This window comes from Lampetra planeri, chromosome 16 (genome assembly GCF_965212315.1).
Source record: "Lampetra planeri chromosome 16, kcLamPlan1.2.h2, whole genome shotgun sequence".
NCBI lineage: Eukaryota > Metazoa > Chordata > Hyperoartia > Petromyzontiformes > Petromyzontidae > Lampetra > Lampetra planeri.
In genome coordinates this window covers 7,151,957-7,175,389 of record NC_136122.1, presented here as the reverse complement: position 1 = coordinate 7,175,389, position 23,433 = coordinate 7,151,957, and the positions used below count along the sequence as shown (strand labels likewise).

The window sequence follows — 23,433 nt, the reverse complement described above, 5'->3', positions numbered from 1 at the left end:
TCCCTAACAGTCTGAGGGCGATATTGGGGATCTTTCTGTCTGTGCATTACATCTCCAGATTTCCTCTGGGATGCCATGGTGGCGATATGTTAACTACCTTGCCTGGTTTCAATGAGGTCATGGATTCGATCCAGACCCTGACGCCTCTATATTTGGAGTTTGCATGTTGTCCCCGTGGTCACGTGTATTTTTGTCCAGGTCCTCCAGTTTTTCGCTCCACATTTAGAATCAACATACGTTTAGAGTATTTGGCTGTTATAATTTTCCACGTGATAAGCCACTGCATTGAGATATCATTTGCTGCCAGGTCGCTTCTGAAAAAGAGCTATGTAGATCACTGGGCCTTACCTGGTAAAAACAAAAGTTAATCCTGGCCCATCGTGTTCTGCTATTACTTCCAGGCAAACAAACAAATCCGAGGAAAATGGTTGGGATTTTGTGATGTTGCCAACCTGTCCATGTCACCATTGCTGATTTATCGTGTGAGGTAGCCTTGTTCTTGTCCCCCATATATGCATGGTTTCCTTTTGTTTGGCTGGTGCCTTCCCACGTGCAACAATACGCAAGAGACGAATGGCTAAATAACTGCTCTAAAAAACTTCAAATCTAGATTGTTCGAAATCCTTAAAGAGAATGTTTGCCACGGCTCAGGGCTGCTCATGCATGTGATCACCTTCCAGTTCCTGTTCGAGCATGGGTACAAGTTGACCTTGACTTGCATCAGCTTTGACAGTTGTACATACCTGCTAGGTAACACATGCCCACTTATACCGTGGCATGCAATATTGAGCGTATTCTCCGAACAATGTAACATGCTATTGCAAAGAAATCGATGAAAAGCCCCTTTCTCTTCAAAAACACAATTTAACCACCTTTTATCTAAGATAAAAAGCATACATCCAAAAACCTCCAATTGTACCATTTGACGATGACTCCATGGTAGAGAATGTTTTCTGGAAGATGACCTTGCGGGATGAGCTTCCGAGAGGTGCCTTCAATTGTCTCGCTAGGTGATGCACCTTCTCGCGTGTCCTGCTATGTCGAGATGCGTCAATTGGATGGGAAGCACACCGAAATAAATAATTGCACCTGGAAGAAGCCAAAATTAAACTTGTACGTGATATATTTTTTTCTTCTTGGTTCTTTCGGTAAAGTCACGTAGAAGGGAAGTAATAAAATGATAAAAATAAAACATAAAGAAATAAAGCAATAAATATATTTTTTATTATTTTTATTATTATTTTATTACTTCCCTTCTACATGACTTTACCGAAAGAACCAAGAAGATGAATCCCTGCAGTCACGAAAGCTTTAAATCGTGATATATTTGTTCATGAATGCATATACTGAGGCCAAAGCACCCACGGACTCTCGCCACGTTTGCGAACCAAGTTTTAATCGTGCGAGGCTGGCCGCATTCGAACCCAGGCTCTCAGCGGTACTGCCTCTGACATGGCATTATCTTCCCGGGCCAAACAGGCAACCTCACAATGTATCCATATTGAGGCCAATGATTGTGCCAATCACTGGGCGCATTTCCGTCGCCACGGTTGATTTGCAGTCGTGTTTAATTTTAGCGTTGGAGACCCGCGCACTTCTCTCCCGCGCTGAAGGCTTAGCGGGTAATCGGCTTAGGAAGACGGCAATTAAACTAATCGTAATTGTGCACGTATGTCTTTTGCAGCGGAATTCACAGCAATAACATTGAAGTGATACCTGAAGGTGCCTTTGGAAGCAACCCACTCATACGTATTATGTAAGTGTAATAAATTATGGTTTCATGTTCAGTGTTTGTAAGGCAATCATGGTTGAGGTGATAAGCACGTGTCTAAATTATGAGATTGTATTATCTGTTACAGTTGAGCGAGAAGCTGTTGCAGAACACCCGACTCAAAATTGGAAAGTTTATCAGTTCACATCTCAATAATTTGATCACTTCAGGATTTCATCATTTGGCGGTTGATACAAAAATGTGTTCCACTGTGTCAGAAGTCAACGGTTGGTTGTGCTAAAGTTTAACTGCTGCCTATCATAGGAATGTGGAATTTACACCACTGATTTAGGATCACCAATGAAAATGAGCCCCAGCACCCCATGCTCATTTAATATGACGCCGAGATAACACTAGCTGCTGTAATGGGCGCGTGCTTTACAAATGCCATGTTAATAATATAGAATTATTTTGCAATTACTTGAAAAGTAAGGTGTTTACGTATGCTCTATCAATAAATTGTTCATCGTTTAAATAACATTTTACATAAAATGATCTAGAAAGACGTAGCAAGTATGATTTTTAACGGGAAAACCCCATGCATTTGCTGGGTAAGAAAGTGATCTTTCCTATTGGGCTTGTGAGGTGGTGCAGGAGCCTGTGTCTATAGCGAGGGGGAGCGGTGGCGAAAGTGGGCATTGATTCGTCTCCGTTTGTTTCGCAGACACCTGTACGACAACCCCCTGCGTGTGGTCGGCAGAACGACGTTCCAGCACCTTCCCGAGCTGCAGACCTTGTGAGTGAGCTTTGGAAGTTTGGTTGTGGGTCGCACTGTGGAAAACTCGCAGTGGGTGTGTTTTTTTTTGCTTGTTCCGTCATGATATCCTGGTGATGTCATATGCATAAATGTGGGGCATTGTGCTTCAATTGTCATTGCCACCATCAAAAAAATATTCCAGGGATTTAACCACAATAATTACATTTCGTGGATTTCGCTGGATTGAGCCCAGAGAAGATGATCTGTGTGTGGAAAATAATGAAGTTGAAACTAAGAGTGGAAAAAGCATTATAATGTGATGTGTTCACCCACCAGAAATCTGCTAAAATGTCTAAGTATGTTTTTGCAACTAACCAGTGTTTGTTTTAAGGGTATATATTTTTTCTTGTCACTCTGAAATGTTTTCTTGGCACGGTGTTTTAAGTAATAACAATTTTGACATCCGTGTAGAATGCGAACTTTGCACCTAAAAAAACACATTTTGTAGGGAACAACAAAGAAAACAAATCCTTGCACAATAACTCCGTACATGTTGCTGTATACATTGTAGATATGTCTTGCTGCACGGTTCATTTTAACTGATGTTCTAAATGGTTATATTATGAAAGCCATGGTAATCATTAACATCAAGTTCAAGTTAATTTATTAGGTATAGCTCTGTGAGCCATTCGGCTCTTGAATCGGGTGCAACCGCAACAAACAAAAAACAAAAACATGAACAAAAAACATCTTAAAGTGAATATGTGACTAAGTGCAAACAGAAAATCCAAGAAAAGACAGCAAAATAATGCAGGAAAAAAAACGTACACCAACGCTGTGTGCAAAAATCCCAGTGGGATGCAAGTCAAACAACAACAACAACCACTTAACTAGCAGGGCACAGTAAAAAAATAATAGAGAACGAACAATATAGTCAGCTCATAGATTAAAAAGCCAGTGTCTCTCTCCTTTAACTCCATTGGTGAACCTGTTGAGCCAGTGGTGGAAATTCCACATTCCCATGGCAAAGGCTCGTCTCTATAGGACGACCACTATGGACTTCCAACAAAGTGGTACTTGTTACATAGACCTCAAGGAGGATAACAGGCATGATTGACCTTTGACCTCGATTAGAACTTGCAATGCATCGAAAAAGTTGTTTATTCCTATCCACAGCATCACACGACAGGATTTAACCATACCATCTGCTGACCCAGTCGCCCCTTGAAAAACAGCTGTCTAACTCAATTGGCTTCACGCTGAGAAAGAAAACTTCCAGCGAATATATACAGAGTGATCCATGTTTTTAGATACCCCACGAAAATAATGGGGAGAAACTTGTCTTCAACCAATCCTCGGTACACACATTCAATCTTTTGACACTCTGCTCTGAAAGATGTTGAGACAATGCTTTCACATTCTTCACTCAATAACTGGTGAGAAGAAAGTAAGAGGGGCCATTATACATCTGTGGGATATGTCGACATCAGTCGCTCTGTTTCAAATCACACGGCTAAATTAGTTCAAGTGAGATTTGTCACGGACCTCGCTATGCTACGTGTGCAGCCCGTATCTCAATTCAGCGGCGTCTAACCAGGGAAGGCGGCAGTGTTTTTTAATGGATTCTCGTATCTCCCCCCCCCCCCCCGCCTCTGTGCTGCTCAGATTTCTCCGTGGTGTGAGCGACATGAACACCTTCCCGAACTTGACCGGAACCACCAACCTTGAGAGCCTGTGAGTTCTGGACACATCTCACTGCGCAGTGAAGCACCTGCCGCCGTTCATCGAAGTTTTGTTGTTGTTGTTGTTGGTTGTGGGGAGAGGCTTTCCAGCAGACGTTCCTTAAGTTGCCGTAATTGGTTGGGCTGGTAACGAGACCGCGTTGATAATTTGCCCCCCCCCCTCTCGCCCGCCCACCTCCAACGATGTGTGTTCTGCAGGACACTGACTGGGAGCAGAATCACCCGTCTTCCCGGTGACATCTGTCAGGCCTTGGGGCAACTGCGAGTCCTGTAAGTGCGGCCGCCCCCACTGCTGACCCTACCCACAATCCTTTTCTTCACCCCTCAACTCCTCTCCGTTTACCTTGCCTGAAAGACGCATTGTCCTTTCGTCGCATGGGTATGCGCAGTATGCTGTGCGTATGCCTCTTCGCATGAAGCCAGACGTGCATTGATTACCATTTTAACAAAATTGTCCGCAAGCAACTTCAAATACATTTCTTTAAGTCCAACAGAAAAATGCTCCACAATTTAAATAGGTTCATTATAAAAGCAAACAATTATTCCATTTGATGTGTTCGAAAGTAATCTGATTCCTGTAGAAATCCCCTTTAGTTTTGTTTATAAACATGTTACATTCATTTAAATCATATACTAATTATTTACAGCACCTTCATCACTACACTGCTGGATGAAGGCCTCCCCACTCAATGGCATCATTTGGGATTTCGTGACCATACTTCAACAAACTGCTCATTGCGGGCTCAGTCAAGTCCTGTGGAGGCCCAAGAATGTTTCAGATCTCCCGCCACAAATGTCAGCCCAAACTGGGATTTGTACTCGGTTCGTCAGGTTCATCGTGCACATCTTGCAGTGTTAACCACAGCGCTCCCACTCTGCACACACAAATTATAGGGTTGTAAATTAAACCTTTTTTTTCGTAAAGAATTCCTCAATAACTCAAGCACAGTTACATGCGATGTGACGAGACAGCATTTGTCAAGTGCTGTCCGTGCTTTGCTCTGCGGGCTCTTTTTGGTGACATTAACTCTGAGGCTAAACTGCTCTGCGGTGTCAATGCAGAAGGGCGGGCTTGGGGGGGCGGGTGTCTGTTTTCATGACGCTTCGCTCACAAATGCACAGCTGTTTGCGGAAAATTACAGGTTTCATTTCTGAATGACAAAAACAGTGGTGGCGGCACTCAGGGCTGATGCACTGTCACATGAGTTGCGTGGCCGCTGTCGCCAAAGCCCATTTTCAAATTGACAAAGGTTCTGAATGTGAAGACGACTTCAAAACCGGCCGAGCCACAGCGGAGACGTGGAGTCTCCGTGGCAATGGACAGTTGAAATATAAGGCACATGTGAAACATTTCTGAAATGGTGTAAATTAAGAATCAAGCAAACGCGCTTTTAATGGAATTGGTCAAACATCCCAATGCAGGACATCTCCTGAAAAGAGTGCGGCTTGGAGAGGCTTTCTTGGAAAAAGATTCAGGCTATTGTTAGAATAATTAGGTTAAACAACAGTTTTATTCACTAACAAAAGTCACGTGAAAGAAATGTTACAATAACTTTCCAAAAAAATACGTGTCCAAAACATCGTCTTAAAATATCAGCAGTAAAAAAAGTACGCATTATGATAAAATGGTCAAAGACCAAAAGTAGTTCGCAACAACAGTACAATTATAACTTTTAAATAAAGAAATAACACAGGTAATCTACTACAGTTTGAACCGATAGCATGCACTAAAGCGATAGCAGTAACGGTAGCAAATTAGTTTTTCGGCCTGTGTGTTGAACTTTGATCGAGATGACAATTGAAGTGCGGGTGCAAATCATTGCGTGCAAACAACCAAGGCACGGGCCTGGAAACTTCGCTCTGTAGCGTAACCGAGCGTTGTCCACAGACGCACGACTTTGGTGAAAGACCCCAGTGTGAGTGAGAAAGGCCCCAGTGTGACTTCCTGTTCCATAGCGACACATCCACGAGATCTTAATATTCCAGAAGAACGCTGGCGAACAGAGAGTGAAACAACGCAGACTTACGGAATATCAACACCTCATTCTAGACCCAAACATCACCGCACCTTCCTGGCTTTGTCATTCCTCGAAGACACCGGTGTAACCCATCAGCCGCATCAGAACATCAGCAAGCCGCTGCACACATCTCCTTCATGAATGGAAATATAAAGACAATCCACAGTGCGACTGGGGCCATACAACTGTAACTCTGGGCTATATAGTAAACCACTGTCGTGTGCATTCCTGCAACGGAAGAGGAATAGAAAAACTACACGAACTCTCTCAAGCCCTCTTTGTAGCTAACAGGGCTTGCCATTGGCATTTAGCTCCTGAACACATTGCCATACGCAATATACAATGACAGGGACATTTAAATGTGTTTGACGAGCAAGTTAATTAAATCGTGTGTGATGAGCAAGAGGCTTTCATAATTATTTCATTCCTTAAAAACAAAAATCTTATCCTTTGTCATCACAATCGCCTTAAACTCATCGGGCAGACCAGCGTGGGCATTTATCACTTTTGTAAAGGGTTGGTCGCACACAATTTTTCAGCATTCAGATTTGTGGCCGCTCTCTTTTAAATCTCACGTGCTCGATTCGCAAAGTCGTATTTACATTTTCAGTTGGCAGAGGTAGCGATTGAAATGTTTTAAGGCAAACGAGCGCGTCGGCTCATGCCAGGGCACGCACGTGAAATCAAGCGGCAACAAAGGCCCTTTGACAGGCGCTCTGCATGTTTGGCCCGTGGCTAAGTGTCTCAAACCTGATCTGTTGGTATGTTGTTGTGGAGCGTTCTTGTTCCTCCCTGTTGTCTCTCCTCCCCCGCCACCCACTCACCCCCGTTGGTAGTGTTGATGGTGTTGGGGAGCCGGTAGTGCAGCGGTTAGCGCTACGCTGCACTACGAACCCGGCGACCCGAGTTCAATTCCCACTCACGGACAACACCATTGACGAATATCTGAACCTGTCCTGGGCTTCTTCCCCTAGGTCGACTCAGCCTCAAATGAGTGCCTAGTGCGGTGTTTAGACATCGCCACTGGCAGGACAAAGGCAGCCGGGCGTGGTATTGGCCACCCACCAACTCGTGTGCCGTGCCGGTCTTCATAGGTGCTCGCTAACAACACTTTCCCCGACAGTCTGTTACAGGCTATAAGGGGGGGGATCATTGTCTTTTTGGTGGTGGTGAGCTGCCAGTTCTACTTAGCCTGCTAATCTTGTGATGGCCAGTGGGATGCTAGTTATGCTCCTTACCCCCCCCATGGTGGCCCCTCTCAGACTCGCTCAGTGTGTAGACGCAAGACTCCCTGTGTTGCTTCTCTCCGTCGGTGGGCAAATAATGGCCTGACTTGCACTGCACTCTCAACAACGCAATCGGCAAACTTGACGTGCCCTTATTTTCACAGATATCTCTCTCGGGCTTTTGTGTGGTTTTAGAAAACCCAACGTCTTTTTCTCCCCTCTTTGCGTCCTGTAGTTTTGGTAAGCGACCCCCAAATAGCAGGACCTGTCAAGCTAATAATGTTAAACTGCACTTAAAATCCACGGTATTAATGCCCTAATACTACAGAAACTCGACGTGGTCCCTTCTAATTAGAAGCTATATTCTTGACAAATAGATAGAAAAGTTGTTCATCCACATGTTCTAAAATCTCAATATAAAATCACAATAACGTTCCACTCTAAGTGGATCACCCACCCCTTGTGTGTGTGTATATGCATGTATCTGTGTGTATTTGTCATTGTGTGTATATATAATGTGGGGAGCGGTTGCGCAGCGGTTCGCGTGCTGCCGTATGAACCTGGCGACCCGAGTTCGATTCCCAATCACGGCCAACACCAGTGACGGTCCTGGGCCTCCCCTGGGTCGACTCGGCCTCAAATGAGTGCGGTGTGTAAACATCGCTACTGGGGAGACAAAGGTGGCCGGGCATGGTGCTGGCCACCACCCCCTCGTGTGCCGTCCCTGCCTTCATAGGTGCTACTCGCTAACAACACTGGCTATAGGGGATATTTATTTTTGGGGGTATATATATGCATGTGTGTGTATGCAATGTTGTTATGCTGAGCTACATCCTGCCTGATTGAAAATTACTTCTCTTGTCTCTTTACCTAAACCTCATTCCCCCCCCTCCCCCCCCCCCCCCCAATTTCCATTCCCTCTGTAGGGATCTCTCCTACAATGAGATAACTGAACTTCCAGAGCTGCACGACTGCAGAGGTCTGGAGGAAATGTAAGTAAAGTGACCTTAAACGCGTACACACACATTCTTTGGGTCTTTCGGTAAAGTCACGTAGATAGGTTCAAAGAAAATAACAAAAAACTACGACGTTTCAATCGCAACACAATAGGGAAAAGGGGGTTAGCTTCTAAAGGCAAACTGTTTACAAAGGTTTAAAATGGGCGTAGCCCAAATCTCAGTAGCATGGGGGGGCAGCTGATGTTAATGTAAGTAATGGGCTGGCAGGTTAAAATTAGCATGTTAATGTAAGATCGGTGAGCGGCCTCCCCGGCGAGCGGGTTGAGGTGGCTATGTTCATGTGAGAGATTAGCATGCTAATGTAATATCGCAGAGCCCACCGCCACGTCAAGATATGGCGTGCGAAGGTGGCTGTGTTGGAGTGAGAAATGTAACCTGTTAACGTAAAATCGGAGAGCCCAAAATAACAACTAACATCAGAAGGTGGTAGGATGGGAACATCACAGCCAGTTATGACTTAAACTGGTTAATAACGACCTTCCAATGATTGCTAAGTTTGGACCCATCTCGGTCGAAATTATGTCTGTGTCTGTATATATGCGTACACACATACATATGATACGGATTTGAATATATTGCCAAATGCTTATGTCCTCTTCGACCTGAGTAACGTTTGAATGCAAATGTTTGATACGCTTGAATTTCTGTCTTTCTCTGGCAAGACCCGGTCATTGTCTTTAGTTCACATCAAGTTATAATTTAGCACAATTTCACAAGTAAAACCACGTTGTATGACGTTCAGTGTTCTTATTTCGTTGTGAGAAGTATTGCAGTCGTCTGTAAGATTAAATCTGTCTTGCTTGTATGTTGGTGTCGAATACAAGAAGGCTACAATGAAGTAAATGAACTCGAGCAAAAAAATATTATTTTGTTCATACCAGCATTAAGTGACTGCAAATCGCTTTTGCACAAATACGCTTATTCATTGTGTGTGTCTGTGTGCATTAGCCTGTAGAGCAGAATGTTTGACAAGCAACAAAAAACACAGGCAGAAAGAAAAATGACCCGGCCTTCTAGACTAAAAACAATAACAAACATTGGGGGGGGGGGGGAAGAAAGAATGATTAATGCCAAGTTGAACGCCGGCTCGTAGAAAGAGCAGTTTGCAGCATTCCTTGGAATGGTTCTTTTAGGAATTGCTATCCATTGGAGACACAAGTTAACTCATCGTAAATGAAAACATTGCCCAGGCTGTTGCGAATAATCCATGTTGCCATTGCGAAAACATTTCGTATGATTCATCAAAGTTTACATGGTTGACGAGGTGGGATGGGGATGAACCAACCCATAATGGGTCCTTCCTTTCTCAAATTTCACAAAGTTGGGACAATATTTGCCTCAAACCGAAGAACATGTTTTTATTTATTGATGTTCGGTTGGCAAAAATGCAAGATCATTTAATTGGTACTGGGAAAAAAAAAATATTTGGTAAAAAATAAATCGGTGGTTCTAATTGCCTGGTAGTATTTTTTTGCTTAGCAAAATACATGAGTCATAGCACGTGTTTATTTTATGAACATTTATATTTCAAAGTTAAACAAAAAAATAGAGCTGAGCTATTATTAATTTACAATAACATCAATTAAAGTTTAGCCCTTTTTTTCAATCGAATGTGGAATCATTGCTTTCCCACGCAGTGCCAAGTCATGGGTCGGCAGGGGTGGGCGGTGGAGAGGTTGCCATACTTCACCACGCTTGTCAGTGTAGTGCCTTGGCTCCTCCCACCCTCAACCAGTATATATAAAAGGACTGTTTTATTGGACTTTCTCTTACTTGATACAGCAATCGTGCTGTGACGGTTCCACCTGAAGACGGAAGCTTGTGTTGCCTCCGAAACGTCGTGATTTTTATTTTATTAATTTTAATTTTTTACTTATTTCACTTTACCGAAAAAAATCTAAGAATACGAATCCTCACAGTCACGAAAGCTTCAAATCTAGAATTGTCAGTGTAGGTTTGTGAAAGAGTGCCCAGGACCAGTTGAGATATCGCTCGCCGCTGATGTTAGCCAATTCAGAATCCTAATACTGTTAGGTTTTTTCGGTAAAGTCACGTAGGTAAAAAAATAAAATTAAAAGTTAATAAAAGTAATAATGGAAATAAAATAAAATAATAAATCACGACGTTTCGGAGGCAACACATGTCTCCGTCATCAGGTGGTACCGTCACAGCTAATATTACTGCATCAAGTGTCCAGAATCTGCATCCAAATCAAGTGTCCAGATCCAAAATACTAATATTTATTCCTATCGGAGGAATCCAATTAACTATAAAGCTCTTTTTTTTTTTTTACAGATGTCCTGTACTTTTCAGGTCTTGCCAATGTGTCGCTTTGCTCAGTGTTGAGCATTTGTATTTAATCGCTTCGAATTACTTTGGAAAGTCATCTTAACCAAAACTCCCCCGTGTGCGGTGAAATGGAAAAAAAACATATGAGGTCACAAGAGCAAACCTTTGACAGTCCTACCTCAATAGGACAAGCGTAACAAATTACCTGCTCCTAAACTTTAAAGTTCATAATAATGATCACAATGTAGCTGCAGATCATAAATCAAAATAGGGGTCTTGTGTAATTGGTACTGATGCGATTCATGAGATTGATTTATTAAATGGAGAACTGGAAAGGAAACAATGTGCTCCCACAATAGCTGCAACTGTTAAATTATGCCTTTCAATTATTTTCCTGCAAACTACGAATAAATCTTTGAAGAGTGATGTGCGATTACTCCCTCCCCGCAGCAGTTCAATATTTTTTTCCACAAACACAATGATTCAAGAGGCCATAAGCAAGCTATCAAGTTAGTTTATCTTAACATAATGTACCATCCTTATTTTAAAAATGTGTGAATTCTAAGTGATCAATGGAGCCTTCTCCAGAATTCATGCAAATGATTTGATCCTTGTTGCAGGTGTGACTGATATTATTTTAATGACATGTGTTAAATGTTTTCTTCAGCTCCTTTCAACACAACATGCTGGCTGATATTACAAACCAAACGTTCTGGGGCCTGTCTTCCCTTCGAAGCCTGTACGTACACTTAGTAAATCAAATTTCACTCGCGTTGTTATTGCATGTGTATATACTCGCATTACACAAGCACAGCTACTGTTTAAAATACTCACTTATCTAAAGCCTTTGCATTGTTAATTTGAAAGCTGATTGAAGTGTGCGTTAAGATGCTATTGCAGCAGGGTAGAAAGCAAATTAGCAATTGCTAATAGAGTATTGTCAACCCTGTTGTCATAGTACTACTGTACACTACTTTGGAACTGTAGCTGACAGTTTTTAATGTTTTAATTATTGGTTAAATATTGTATAATAATTAGTTTAGTCTAATTAACGTTGGTTTTTGTTCGGCTTGTTAGGGTGGTTTAGCGGGAATATATCAAACTCGTATTTTTAAGTTGCATCTCAAACAAGTTTACAGTTTGTGTACGTTAATCATGACTGGACTTAACCTGCTATGTATTATGTTTCGAGACTGTAGATTATGTTGTCTTTTATCGATTGAATGAATATTCAACAGGGACCTGAGTGAAAACCAGATCGAGAGCATTCACAAGACAGCGTTTAAGTCCCTCACTTCTCTCACTAAACTGTGAGTATAACATTGTCCCGGTAGTCTTTGTAAATTCAAGCGAAACGACCAATTGTGTTTCCAGCGTATTTAAGTGTTTTTAAAGATCGTTTCCAAGGTGATCTGAAATTGTTTCCACTGAATTGACAATTTTACAATATTACTGTGTATTTCAAAGTAATTAAAGAAAAGTCCTTTTTCGTGACCCAGGAAAGCCTCAACTTACTGCCAATAATTTTGTTGAGGGTGGAGCACAGGAAGATTTGGCCAATTTCTTGTCGAGTATTTAGGCATTTTAGATCAAACCCATACGTATAAGAGCAATAGCACTCAACCGGCAAAGGTATGTCAGCAACCTACTTAACAAACGAATGCCATCAGATCCAGAGGTTGCCAGTGCTATCTCCTGGCGTCGCAGCTGAAATAATGGGGCAAGGTTTTTCAAACTCCCCCACCTCGATCCACCCAGCAAAAAGCAGTTCATTTGTGCTTTTTGTGTTTTAGTTCGTCGTCCCTCCCCCGCACCTCCGATTTAGAGCGGTTGGCTACGTATTTTGCGAAAGAAGTTCTACACGCACACAAATGTAACAATGCAGCTGATAAAGTGTGGGTTAATCCCACATCTTCCAAGACGATTGGCCAGTGGGGAAGAGGGCAAACTACCCTTTAAGAGCTCCCTCTTGCAGGGACCAGCAGTGGCTTGAGCAAGCAATTGGCAGAGGTTGTGCCTTTTCATTTTACACGCTAGATGTAACTTTCGATTTAAAGCTTTCGTGACTGCAGGGATTCATCTTCTTGGTTCTTTCGGTAAAGTCACGTAGAAGACGGCTGCTTGCGTTGTGGCCGAAACGTCGTGAGAATTATTATTTTTATTTTTTATTTCCATTATTTTATTATTTTCCTTCTACGTGACTTTACCGAAATAACCAAGAAGATAGATGTAACTTGTTCAAGTGACACCGCCCCCTTCACATCCATTAGAGGTGGTACAGTGCACCACAATAATAAAAGACAAATATTGATTCTTGATTCGAAACGTGAGCCCTGAACGTGACAAATTGATGGCTTGGGGTGGTAGTATTTGAACTGTAACAGGCCCGTTGTTTAACTTTTCCTTTTTCCTCTACAGAGACCTGAGCTCCAACCAGCTGAATTCCCTCCCTTCCTCGGGGCTCCAGGAGCTCACGGAGCTGAGGGTGGCTGGAAACCAAGCCCTCATGCTTTTCCCCGTCAAGTCCGAGTTTCCTAAGCTTAGGTAATCCCCTGCGGCAACGTTACATCATTTGTGCGCCATCCCACAGTCCGTAATTGTTGCGCACGGTTGAGGGGGCGTGCGCATTATGCTGGGATGCGAACAGTTAGCCTGTTATGACATTCGATTTAAAATCCCTAACACACGGCATTGTGGTTTGTTAACTTTGAACAATGTGTATCAAGATGATTTTCCCTTATGTGAAGGTATATCTAGTGTCAGTACTGTGGGTTAACGTCACAAAACGGAAGTTCTCTACCCGAAAGGGAGTCTGAATACACAAACGGGCTTTTAAGGAGCGTCCTGTTTTGAAACGATTAGTCAGTTCTGCTGCATACGTTCTCACGGTCGTGCCGATGCATTTTCGGGTTGTAACGCTTGTTCTTCTGCAACGATGGGCAACGTTTGGCTCGGGACTTCTTCACAGTTGAATGGAGTTGCTCACTCTCTCCCTTGATAGTCTACTGTTGCCAGCTGCTGCTCGTGTGTCCGATCAGCTCGGCTCTGCTACGTACGCCAGCTGATGTTGTTAGTTTTGCTTCATCTGCTTAACATCGGTAGGCCTGACAGCGATTATTGGAGAAAATCCATGTATTACACTGCATTGGATTGTTCTGCAGTTAATGGCGCTCATACTGGAAATGTATGGATTTATACAATTTATTTTGGAAGCGTATTTTCCCCATTTTATTGGAGGGGGGTCTCCCTTACAAATGAGCCTTTTGGCTCCGAACGTGATGTCAGCTAGTTACAAACAAAGGTCGTGGAACTTTTGATTGGTTTGATGGGTCGATTGAAACGCGAGTTTCTCCGCCGTTGTTCGCAGGACTCTGGTGGCCGCCTACGCGTACCAGTGCTGTGCATTCGCCGACTGCGCGGACGAGAGCCAGGACTGGATCGGCAATGCCGGCAACATCCAGAAACGCGAAGCCGGCAGCCAGACGGAGGCTGCAGGTCATTGCTCACTCAATACTGACACGCAGCTCTTCGCCAGACGCGTTCCCTAGATTTCACCGTAGTGGTGGCGTGAGCTAGCTTGAGCGGGTTTGTCACTGTGAAGACATTTATCATGCATTAGCTTGCTTTCTAGCAGAGTTTAAAGGGCAAAAACATTCTGTTGGGTTTCTGATTTCAAATAGTTTATTTTAGTTTTCCCCAAAGAAACTAAATTATAAAGTAATGAAATGCAAAGCAAGGTCATTACTGTAAGGGCCTAAAGAGAGAAGCTGTTTGATATTTGAGGTGAGTCACATTTTTTAGTTGGGTCGCTTTCTTTAAGTTTTAAGTTGACCCACATGTGCAGTGCAAGAACCATCACATTTAGCCTTATTCTCATTTGTATGAACTTGAAAATCCAATATTTTAGTTTTTTAAGTTGTTTTCAAATCTTTTTAAAAAGTCAATGTTTTTGTTCAAACAGGTTCTTTTGAAAGTTTTTATTTTAATCTATATACAGGTTTAACTGTAATATTAAGTCTCAAAATGCCACCTTTTCAAAAAGGCATTTACACATTTACAATGTCAGAAAAGTGCTTAATCTTTCACAACAGTTGACTTGTGAAATGATTGACATGCATCAACTTCATCTGATTGTCACCTGTTCTGTTGTCTTTGATTTAATAGATCCAGAAGTTGATGAGAATGAAGATTCTGATGTCCACCCGAGCGTTCATTGTACTCCTGAGCCTGGTAAGACGTCCAGAAAAGCAAACTTGTAACATTCAACCTCTGTAACTGATTCAGCGCTTAATTTGCAGAAAAATTGGGTACCTTGTACCCAAATCTATCCCAATTCTTTCATCTTTTTGAATTTAAGTGATTGTTGCGTGGACAACTTTTTACTCGCTGTCTCAAAGTCCTTTTAAACATTTTTAATATGACGGTTCTGCACACATTTGTTAACAATTATGTTAAACGGCGGTTGCATCACAGACATCACCGTGAAGCTGTGGGTCCCGTGTACACACAGCCAAACTCGGCAACACTTTTTGGCATTTTACACACGTACAAGGTGCAGCTCTGCAATCGAATGTTCATGCCTCTGCTGGCAGAAGGGCCTCCTAAACTGAGCTCCAAAGAGCTCCTCTGACGGTTATTTGGCCTACTCTTCCATGCTGGTCAGAGATGTTACTCCCACGTGCGTTCCAACACAAGCCCATGGCCACGAGCAGCCAAAAAGCATCCCGCGTGCTGTCTTCCCCAGGCGCCTTCAAGCCCTGCTCCAGCCTCATCGGGAACTGGCTGCTCCGCCTGGGCGTCTGGCTCATTTTCCTGCTCGCCGTCGGCGCCAACTCCATCGTGGCCGTCACCACGTTCTGCTCACCGGGCCACCTGTCGGCGCCGCGCCTTCTCATCGGCTGCCTGGCCGTCGCCAACCTCCTGCTGGGCCTGCACTCGGGCGCCGTGGCCCTGACGGACGCCGCCACCCTCGGCTCGTTCGGTCAGCACGGCGCGGCCTGGGAGGCCGGCGGCGGCTGCCGAGCGGCGGGCTTCCTCGCCGTCTTCGGCCTGGAGGCGGGCGTGCTGGTGCTGGCGCTGCTGTCGGCCGAGCGCTGCGCCTTCGTGCGCCGCCCGGCCGAACGCTGCGTGCAGCAGACGCTGCTGCGCGGCGCGGCGGGCAAGCCGGCTCGCCGGGCCGGCGCCCGCGTCGCCGTGGCCGTCGCGGCGGCGGTCGCGGCCGTCGCCGCTTCCCTGCCCCTGTTGGGCGTGGGCGGCTACGGCGCGTCGCCGCTCTGCCTGCCCTTCCCCGGCGGGCGCGCGGCAACGCCGCTCGCCTACACCGCCTCGCTCGTGCTGCTCAACTCGCTGCTCTTCCTCGCCATGACGGTGGGCTACACGCGCCTCTACTGCCGGGCGCGGCGCGAGGACCTCTCTGACACGCAGGAGAGCGCCACCACGCGGCACGCCGCCTGGCTCATCTTCGCCAACTGCCTGCTCTACTGCCCCGTGGCGTTCGTCAGCTTCGCCAGCGTGCTCGGCCTCGGCGCGCCCGCCAGCCCGCAGGCCGTCAAGTCCGTGCTGCTGCTGCTGCTGCCGCTGCCCGCGTGCCTCAACCCGCTGCTGTACGCGCTCTTCCACCCGCGCTTCAAGCACGACGTGCTGGCGCTCGAGGAGCGCGCGAAGCAGCGGGTGCGCGCCTCCCGCCTCGCCCGCGCCTCCCGGCTCGCCCGCCGCTCGTCGTCCGGCGCGGGCTCCGCGTGCGACGACGGGGACTGTGGCGACCGCGGCGGCGGCGGCGCGGGCGTGGGGCTGGGCGACGACGACGACGGAGCCGCGGGCGACGAGCCGCGCAGCCCCATGCTGCCGCCGCCGTCGGCGGAGCGCGGCGCCCGCACCGCCTTGATGCTGGCGGAGAGGGGCCGGTCGACGGGGGTCACGGCGGCCGGAGCGGGGGTGGCCGTGCTGGGCTGCGGTGGAGAGGGCGGCGCGGCGGCGCCGGGCGGCGGCGGCTGCACGGACGCGGGCCACGCGCACAGGCACAGCGACTGCCCCAGCGAGGACGACTCGTTTGTGTCGGACAACTCGGATCAGCTGCAGGAGTGCTCGCGCTCCTGCTTCAGCCAGGGCCGAGGGCTGCCCCTCGTGTCGCAGTTGTAAGACGCGCACCCGCCAGGATTTCATCCGTTGTTTTATATGTAATTTAGTGCGCGCGCGCGCGTGTTTGTGTGCAGTTCTCTGCTTTCTGCAGGTAAAGAGATTCACAAAGCTTTGTTTCTTCCATAGCAGTTAATACATTATTGTGTCCGAGGTATAGTCAGAGTTGTCTTTCCACTCTCTGCATTTAATACCTCAACAGTGAAAAGAAATGGAATTCTGTCGAACGTTGCTACGAACGGTGCCCTTTAGCATTGCGTGTCGCTAATGAACACAAGAGAAAAAGCCACTCTGACATCTCTTGGACCACCCATGACTTTTCACCATTCATGACTGTGGGTTTCTACTCAACGCATTGATTCAGTCCCTGCTGTAATACACTTGGTTGGATGAGCAGTTAATTGGACAAAAATGAACCTTGAACTGTTATGGCGGTTACACATCCATCGGCCGAGGTGCATGCCTAGCAAGTGGCAAATTCCTCTCATTTAATGTTTAAAAAAAACTGACACAAACCAGTAATTTCACGTGAACATTTCACAACCCCTCCCGAATGCTGCTTGTGCCTCGCTTGACTTCATGCCTGCCTTGAGAAGAAGGATGACCCATTTGTGAATTCTCCTAACAGTGTCATAAAACCAAGGGTTCCTTATTTTCCACGTTGTCCTATTCCCACGTGATTGGGGTTTAAGCCGTCTCTCGAATCTATTTATTTCTCCTCCGTTTTCCCCACCGTCGTGTAAATTGCCCAACAGAAGTCGCAGCGTGTGGACCGCCTCGCTTTAAAATATAGACCGTTTTCTCTTTTGTCAGGCGTCAACGAGTCGCATTAATATTGCTATTATGTGTGTAAACTAAAAACATTCTCGCGTACTCTACGGTTAATTTAATGGAATCACACAATCAAAGTTACCACGATGCTTAAAGGAAACGTTAATTCAAGAAAGTGAGGTTTCTTCAGCCAAACCATCTGATGCACAGTGAGAGTTTTTGGGGTAAAACAATAAATACCTACCAATATAGAAAATAACCTTTTTAACAATGAGTAATTTCCAGCTGAGTATATTCAATGTGGGTAAAATGTGTTGGTTTTGTTTTTGCTGTCTACATTAGGAGCATTTTGATAAACATAGACATGGTTTTTCTTTTCTCAAATTGCTAAATCTTTACAGAGCTCTGTAGTTAAAAGTGTATTCACATGATTCTCTTAACAGGAATTTTTTAAGGGTCTTACCCAAAAATGTAAAGCGTGTGTGGAATTCACACAATGTTTTTTTTGGCTGTGAAATTGTTGCTTTTTTTTTTCAACAGTGAGCTATTTTATATATTGCAAATGGAACACACATTTTTTTAATAAAAAATAATAATCTGTAGAATAACAAAAAATAGTTTAAAGGGAAGGACACATTGTTGTTTTATAGCAAAGGTAACATATATCTGAAATATTAACACATGCAATTAGTTAGCATTGGCATTTGAGTGAAATACGTGAAGTCGCTTGAAAGATCTTTAGCGGCAAAAACGTAAAGGGACTGCGTTCGATTTTCTCTATAAAGAAACGCTGCACGTTCAGTTCTCATATCGGCTACAAGTCGCTTCATATCAAGAGTTGTCATTCAATTGTGTGCTCACTTTAAGTTCGAGAAGTGCTTTTACTAATGCTAGAGAATATATGCATTATGCTTACCACAACCCACTGGTGATTTTCCAACACAAATTAAGGTCATGTCAATAACCTGTAGATTGTACGGTCTTTAAATCGGTTAATTTTGATTCTTAATCTGCATGATCCATAAAATATCAATGTAAGAATTTGTGTTCCAATTAGTGTACTATTTAAAGTCACGTGACTCCTGCAGCCACTCGCAGCTGCTTGCGTTCACCACTGTTTAAATTAACAACAAAAGAGATTGAGTCCGATCGCGACCCTGAATCGCGACCATTGGGGCTAAGCATTACACCACAGAGATGGATATAGGCAATGTAGATGTCGCAGAACACACACACACACTATATAATAGTAATAACCATATGGGATGCTTGGCTGTCTTAAGGTTTGTAAATGGAAGACATGATGTGCAGCATCATGCCACCTAATAAACTCGTATCGTGTTCTGTATTTGTATAGACAACACTTGTATAGCACTTGTGTGTGTGTTTGACCGTATGCTACACCTAATACCCATTTATTTTATACTCGGTTTTGTTGATAAGTTGAAAATGTGTTAATTTATGTTGTTTACAGACCATAATTAAGCTTTGGATGTGAAATTATCGTGTTTTCGAATTGAGGTGTGTGTGTGTATATAATCCCGTCTTGTTTTCATTGCTTAAGCCCAACTTGTGTGCAGCAACTTGCCCAACCCGTCCGTACGGGTTGGGCAAGTCCCCGTTAGCAACACCAGCCGTTGAATGATGTTAAATGAAAATGATTATGTAAGGTTGCTGTTTGACCAAGTGTCATCCTGTCAGTTTTTGCTCATCGAGCCTCATATAGTCGCCATTCCTTGATGCTGAATAGTTCTCGTGGATAGTTAAAGATGTATAAAGGAGCGTTTATCAGTATAATATTCTTCTCGTGGCCTGGCCACCAGTCAAATATGTATCCAGTATGGGGCACGTGATGATGATGATGATCTGGCCCAGTCTCTGTCGCCCTTGTGAGGTCCTCCACGGTGCACCGCTCCTCCAGGAGCTTACGGAGCAAGAGATGCTCCCCCGGTCTGTCTCTCTCTCTCCACAGCCGCACGTGGTGTCATTGTCGCTGGAGTAGCCTCACTTTCGCATGTTAACCCTTGAGCTGCCAAGTCCTTTGCAGTGTTCATCAGAGCAAGGCCTGCGGGCCACTCTCGGCCCCTGGTGGCCTTGAGTGCCGCTCCTGACGTGCGGTCCCCGACAATACACAACGAGTGAAAACGCCCCATTTGTGCTGTCAAACCCAATGGTGTCAAATGTGTGGCGGCCCTTATACTGATGTCTTATCGGCAAAAGTGCCCCCCCCCCTCACCCCTGATAATTTATTAGTGAAGAACACTGACGTCAACATTCAGTTTGACCGATCTTGCTCCGCACCAGCAGCGGGGACGTGTTTGCGTTCAGTGTCATGGTTGATGCACGGGAAAAAAAGACTCTCCATGTGCTCCAGCACACAGTAGGTTTTCGATTTGTCGGCATTTTTGGTAACGGTATTAGTTGGGAGAATGTACTGCAATCACAATTTACAAAAAAAACTATTTTGAATGATGTCGACAAACAAGATGTACGTAGAAATCGGATAACTGGTGGTGTTATCAGTCGTGACGGTGAAAGACTTGTTGTCCAAAACTGACTGACCTTGCATAATATTTCATTGCATATTACGTACAATCTGTGCACAAATCATGTGAACATTTTACCTGCTTTTTACTAGACGTTTGTCGTGTTATTGTGTTTTCTCCTTACTCTGCATTGTGTTTTGATATCAAGCCGGGCTGGATCACCATCTCTTGAATTCAAGCCAAGTCCATTTGTTGACATAAGCCACATATGGCAAGCCAAAAGTGTCATAATCTAGTTTATTAGACACAGTACATTCATATAAAGTATGTCCTTAAGCCCTCTTAGAATTACTGGTTGCAGTGAAATGAAAATTTGTGGTCGTAAATGGTTGTGGAGCTACTCGCATTTGTGAATGAAATAGGTTTGCTAGTAAATTGTAGAAAAGTCCAATCAAATTGTTTATGTTATCGATAATCAAAGTCGTTCAATGACCAGTTTTAGGATAGGTAAATACGTATAAGTAACTTTGAAAGCTCCTTTTGTATTGACTCCCAACACACAAATCTCAATCGGGGGAAGCTCCCCCATTAAATCAACAAATTCCATGGCATTGGCCACCATGAACGTTGTCGTGATTATTAACGTAAATAAACACGACGCAATCGTGTGTTTTTTTAAATGTACACAAACTCAATTATGTCCTTCCAATAATTTACATTAGGGGTGTTACCATACATCGAATTGAGATTCTCAAGGCTCACGATAACATGTGCGTCGTATTCCGCATGTGCAAAGCCGTGTTTTTCTATTTAAGCAAATTGTATACAAATGAAAATTGGACCATCTGGTGAATCTGTACACCCCTAATGTATAAACTATATTCAGCATGTTGGAACAAAGTACTCTGTTCCCGGATTTTAAACCAGTGGTCATCCCCACACATTTGTTCAGCACCTTGTTTGGACACTGTCAACGTTCTTTGTACCACTTTTCCATAGGTTTGTAAATATGTACAGAATCGTTTAGAGTATTTATTGCAAGCACTCAGGCACAAGTGTAATCTTCTTCTCTTGTCTCTGGGAGTGACATCGGATGTTAAAACTACCTCTCGTTCTGCTGCTTTGGGTCTTTAAAAAGAAAACGCCTGGTTCCATGTGCTGGAGGCTTTAGCTCCAATACTTTGTGGATTTCAGTTTAACTCATGCCTCTCATTGCGAATGGGATTTTCCTGTGTTCGATATGTCCTCACGCATACCCTCGTGAATTTGAGATGCGTTTCAAAATAATGAAAGCAAAACTGACCATTAAAATAGCGTAAAGGTGTGTACAATCCATAATAAAGTTGTTTTTAATGTTATCGCGTCAATATAAATGTATCGATAAACCCGCCACCACCCGACACAGCCAATTAGTAAGGTTTGTCACGGACACAAATCGTGCCAATTAGTTACTACAGTACAAACGGTGTGTTGGAGGGTAAACCCACAACATTTACAATTCGAGTACTACATTTCGCTGGTGATTACAACCAGCTTCATCAGGCCATATCCAGAATTGTGAATAAAAAGGTGGAAACAATGTATGCTGAAGGTTTTCTAACACACCCACCTGCGTATTTGGACTCTTTAAATGGGGAAAGATCATGGCAACAGTGGAAACTTCCCTTTGATAGTCAACAAAATCCTACGAGAAATTCGTATTAAATTGCGCCGCTTCTTTGTGTGCACCATAACGTGACGCTTCAGAACTCAGAGTTGAGTTTTATCTTGGCGTGTTTGGCCATTGTGTTTTCCATCGTGCAACAGAAAAGGGGCAATGGAATGAAAAAATAAATTGCAGGTCACCATTGCAAAAGAGTCGATTGGTTTATTGGTCTAAATTGTTTTTTTTCATTTGGTGAAAGAAACGATACCGATGGTCATACAATCCCTTGTCATGAACGAACGGGGGAAATATTCCATTTAAATAATATTCCCATTTTCACGCCCATGTGTGATATGCCTGTGCTACGGAAGTCTACAATTTAAATGGGAGATGTGTGTGTATACTGTATATACATTGTTTCGGACGTGTATTAAAATGTATGCTGTTGCATGGTATGTTAATAAACTTTTTTTCTACAATTACTTGTTACAAATTAGTGCTTCGTTGATTTTCACGTACAATGTGTTATCAAATAGCTGCACATTTGAAGTGAAATGTATTTATGTTAATATAGGGTGGATTTAACTACATACCCCAAAGACATTCGTGAGATATATTGCAAGGATATGTTTCTGTATACCGTATAAGAGTCTGAGTGGAGCGGTGGCACAGTGGTTAGCACACTGCTTGGAATCCAATAACAGATCTCAGCTACAATTAATAACGTTAATTATAATACTGGTCAACAAAAAAAACATTTTTTTTCTGGCCTGGACTTTTGCAGCTGTTTTAAAATTATTTCAGGGTGCCGATTCCAAATCTGATCTCAGATTTGCTCTATCGCATCTCATTTTTATGCTATCGGCATACCCCATTTTCATTGATTTTACCCGAAATTAACTCGGTCACTTATGATTGCAAGTTGTGGCGAGTCAGTGACTGCTTTAGTGTTAAAATATGGTGCTGTATTTTTAGGATAGTGTGTTTATAATATAATTTTATGTAGATATCCGCATTTATTTAATATTTTTCTTCTGCAGTTTTTATTGAAAATGCAATATTTGATATCTCAAAAACCTGATGTGATAGACAAAAACTGATGCCAGATTTGGAATCGGCACCCCAAAATTACCTTGAAACCGTTAGAATACCTTATGCCAGAAAAAGTATGTTGACCAGTGTAATCTGAACTGGTTACGGGCCATATTCTTCAACCTGCACAAACCAGCGAATGGTCAAACAACCCCCACAACTCAGAATCAGAATAATTATTTTTTTTACTGAAGGAATCCGATGAGCTATAAAGTTATTTTCCGGTGGCGTGACAAAAAAGGTCTGTACCTTATGTTTTAGTCGTAACTCGTTAACAGCAAATATTCCAATGAAATTGTATCCACGTCGCAAACAGGTGTATAAGGTATGCGTGTCATTAAACAGCGCAGAGTATAATGTCCAAAACACAGAGGCTCTGGGCTTGTATGTATGTATTTACGTATGTTGACCTTCGCACCGTACATCTCCAACCGTGCTAATCGTAGGTGCTTGAATGGACCCTGTGAAAAGCCAGCCCACGTCGTATGGCAGCAGCCTTCATCATCGATTCTCCTCCTCTCTCTTCTCAGGCTAAGGTCGCT

The 23,433-nt window shown here is 43.9% G+C and overlaps 1 protein-coding gene across 2 annotated transcripts in view; it reads left to right on the top strand.

Annotated features, from left to right (window-relative positions):
• The window catches only part of LOC144722977 (leucine-rich repeat-containing G-protein coupled receptor 5-like), a 96,605-nt gene extending 74,326 nt beyond the window's left edge, over positions 1-22,279 (top strand). For both annotated transcript variants that reach the window (XM_078601447.1, XM_078601448.1), the window contains 11 exons: positions 1,685-1,756; positions 2,436-2,507; positions 4,134-4,202; positions 4,409-4,480; positions 8,381-8,446; positions 11,430-11,501; positions 12,001-12,072; positions 13,181-13,306; positions 14,130-14,257; positions 14,927-14,992; positions 15,507-22,279. In XM_078601447.1, the coding sequence (XP_078457573.1) occupies positions 1,685-1,756; positions 2,436-2,507; positions 4,134-4,202; positions 4,409-4,480; positions 8,381-8,446; positions 11,430-11,501; positions 12,001-12,072; positions 13,181-13,306; positions 14,130-14,257; positions 14,927-14,992; positions 15,507-16,900 (2,209 nt within the window). In that variant the 3' untranslated portion in view covers positions 16,901-22,279. The remainder of the gene's footprint in view (positions 1-1,684; positions 1,757-2,435; positions 2,508-4,133; positions 4,203-4,408; positions 4,481-8,380; positions 8,447-11,429; positions 11,502-12,000; positions 12,073-13,180; positions 13,307-14,129; positions 14,258-14,926; positions 14,993-15,506) is intronic.
• Positions 22,280-23,433: the final 1,154 nt, after the last annotated feature.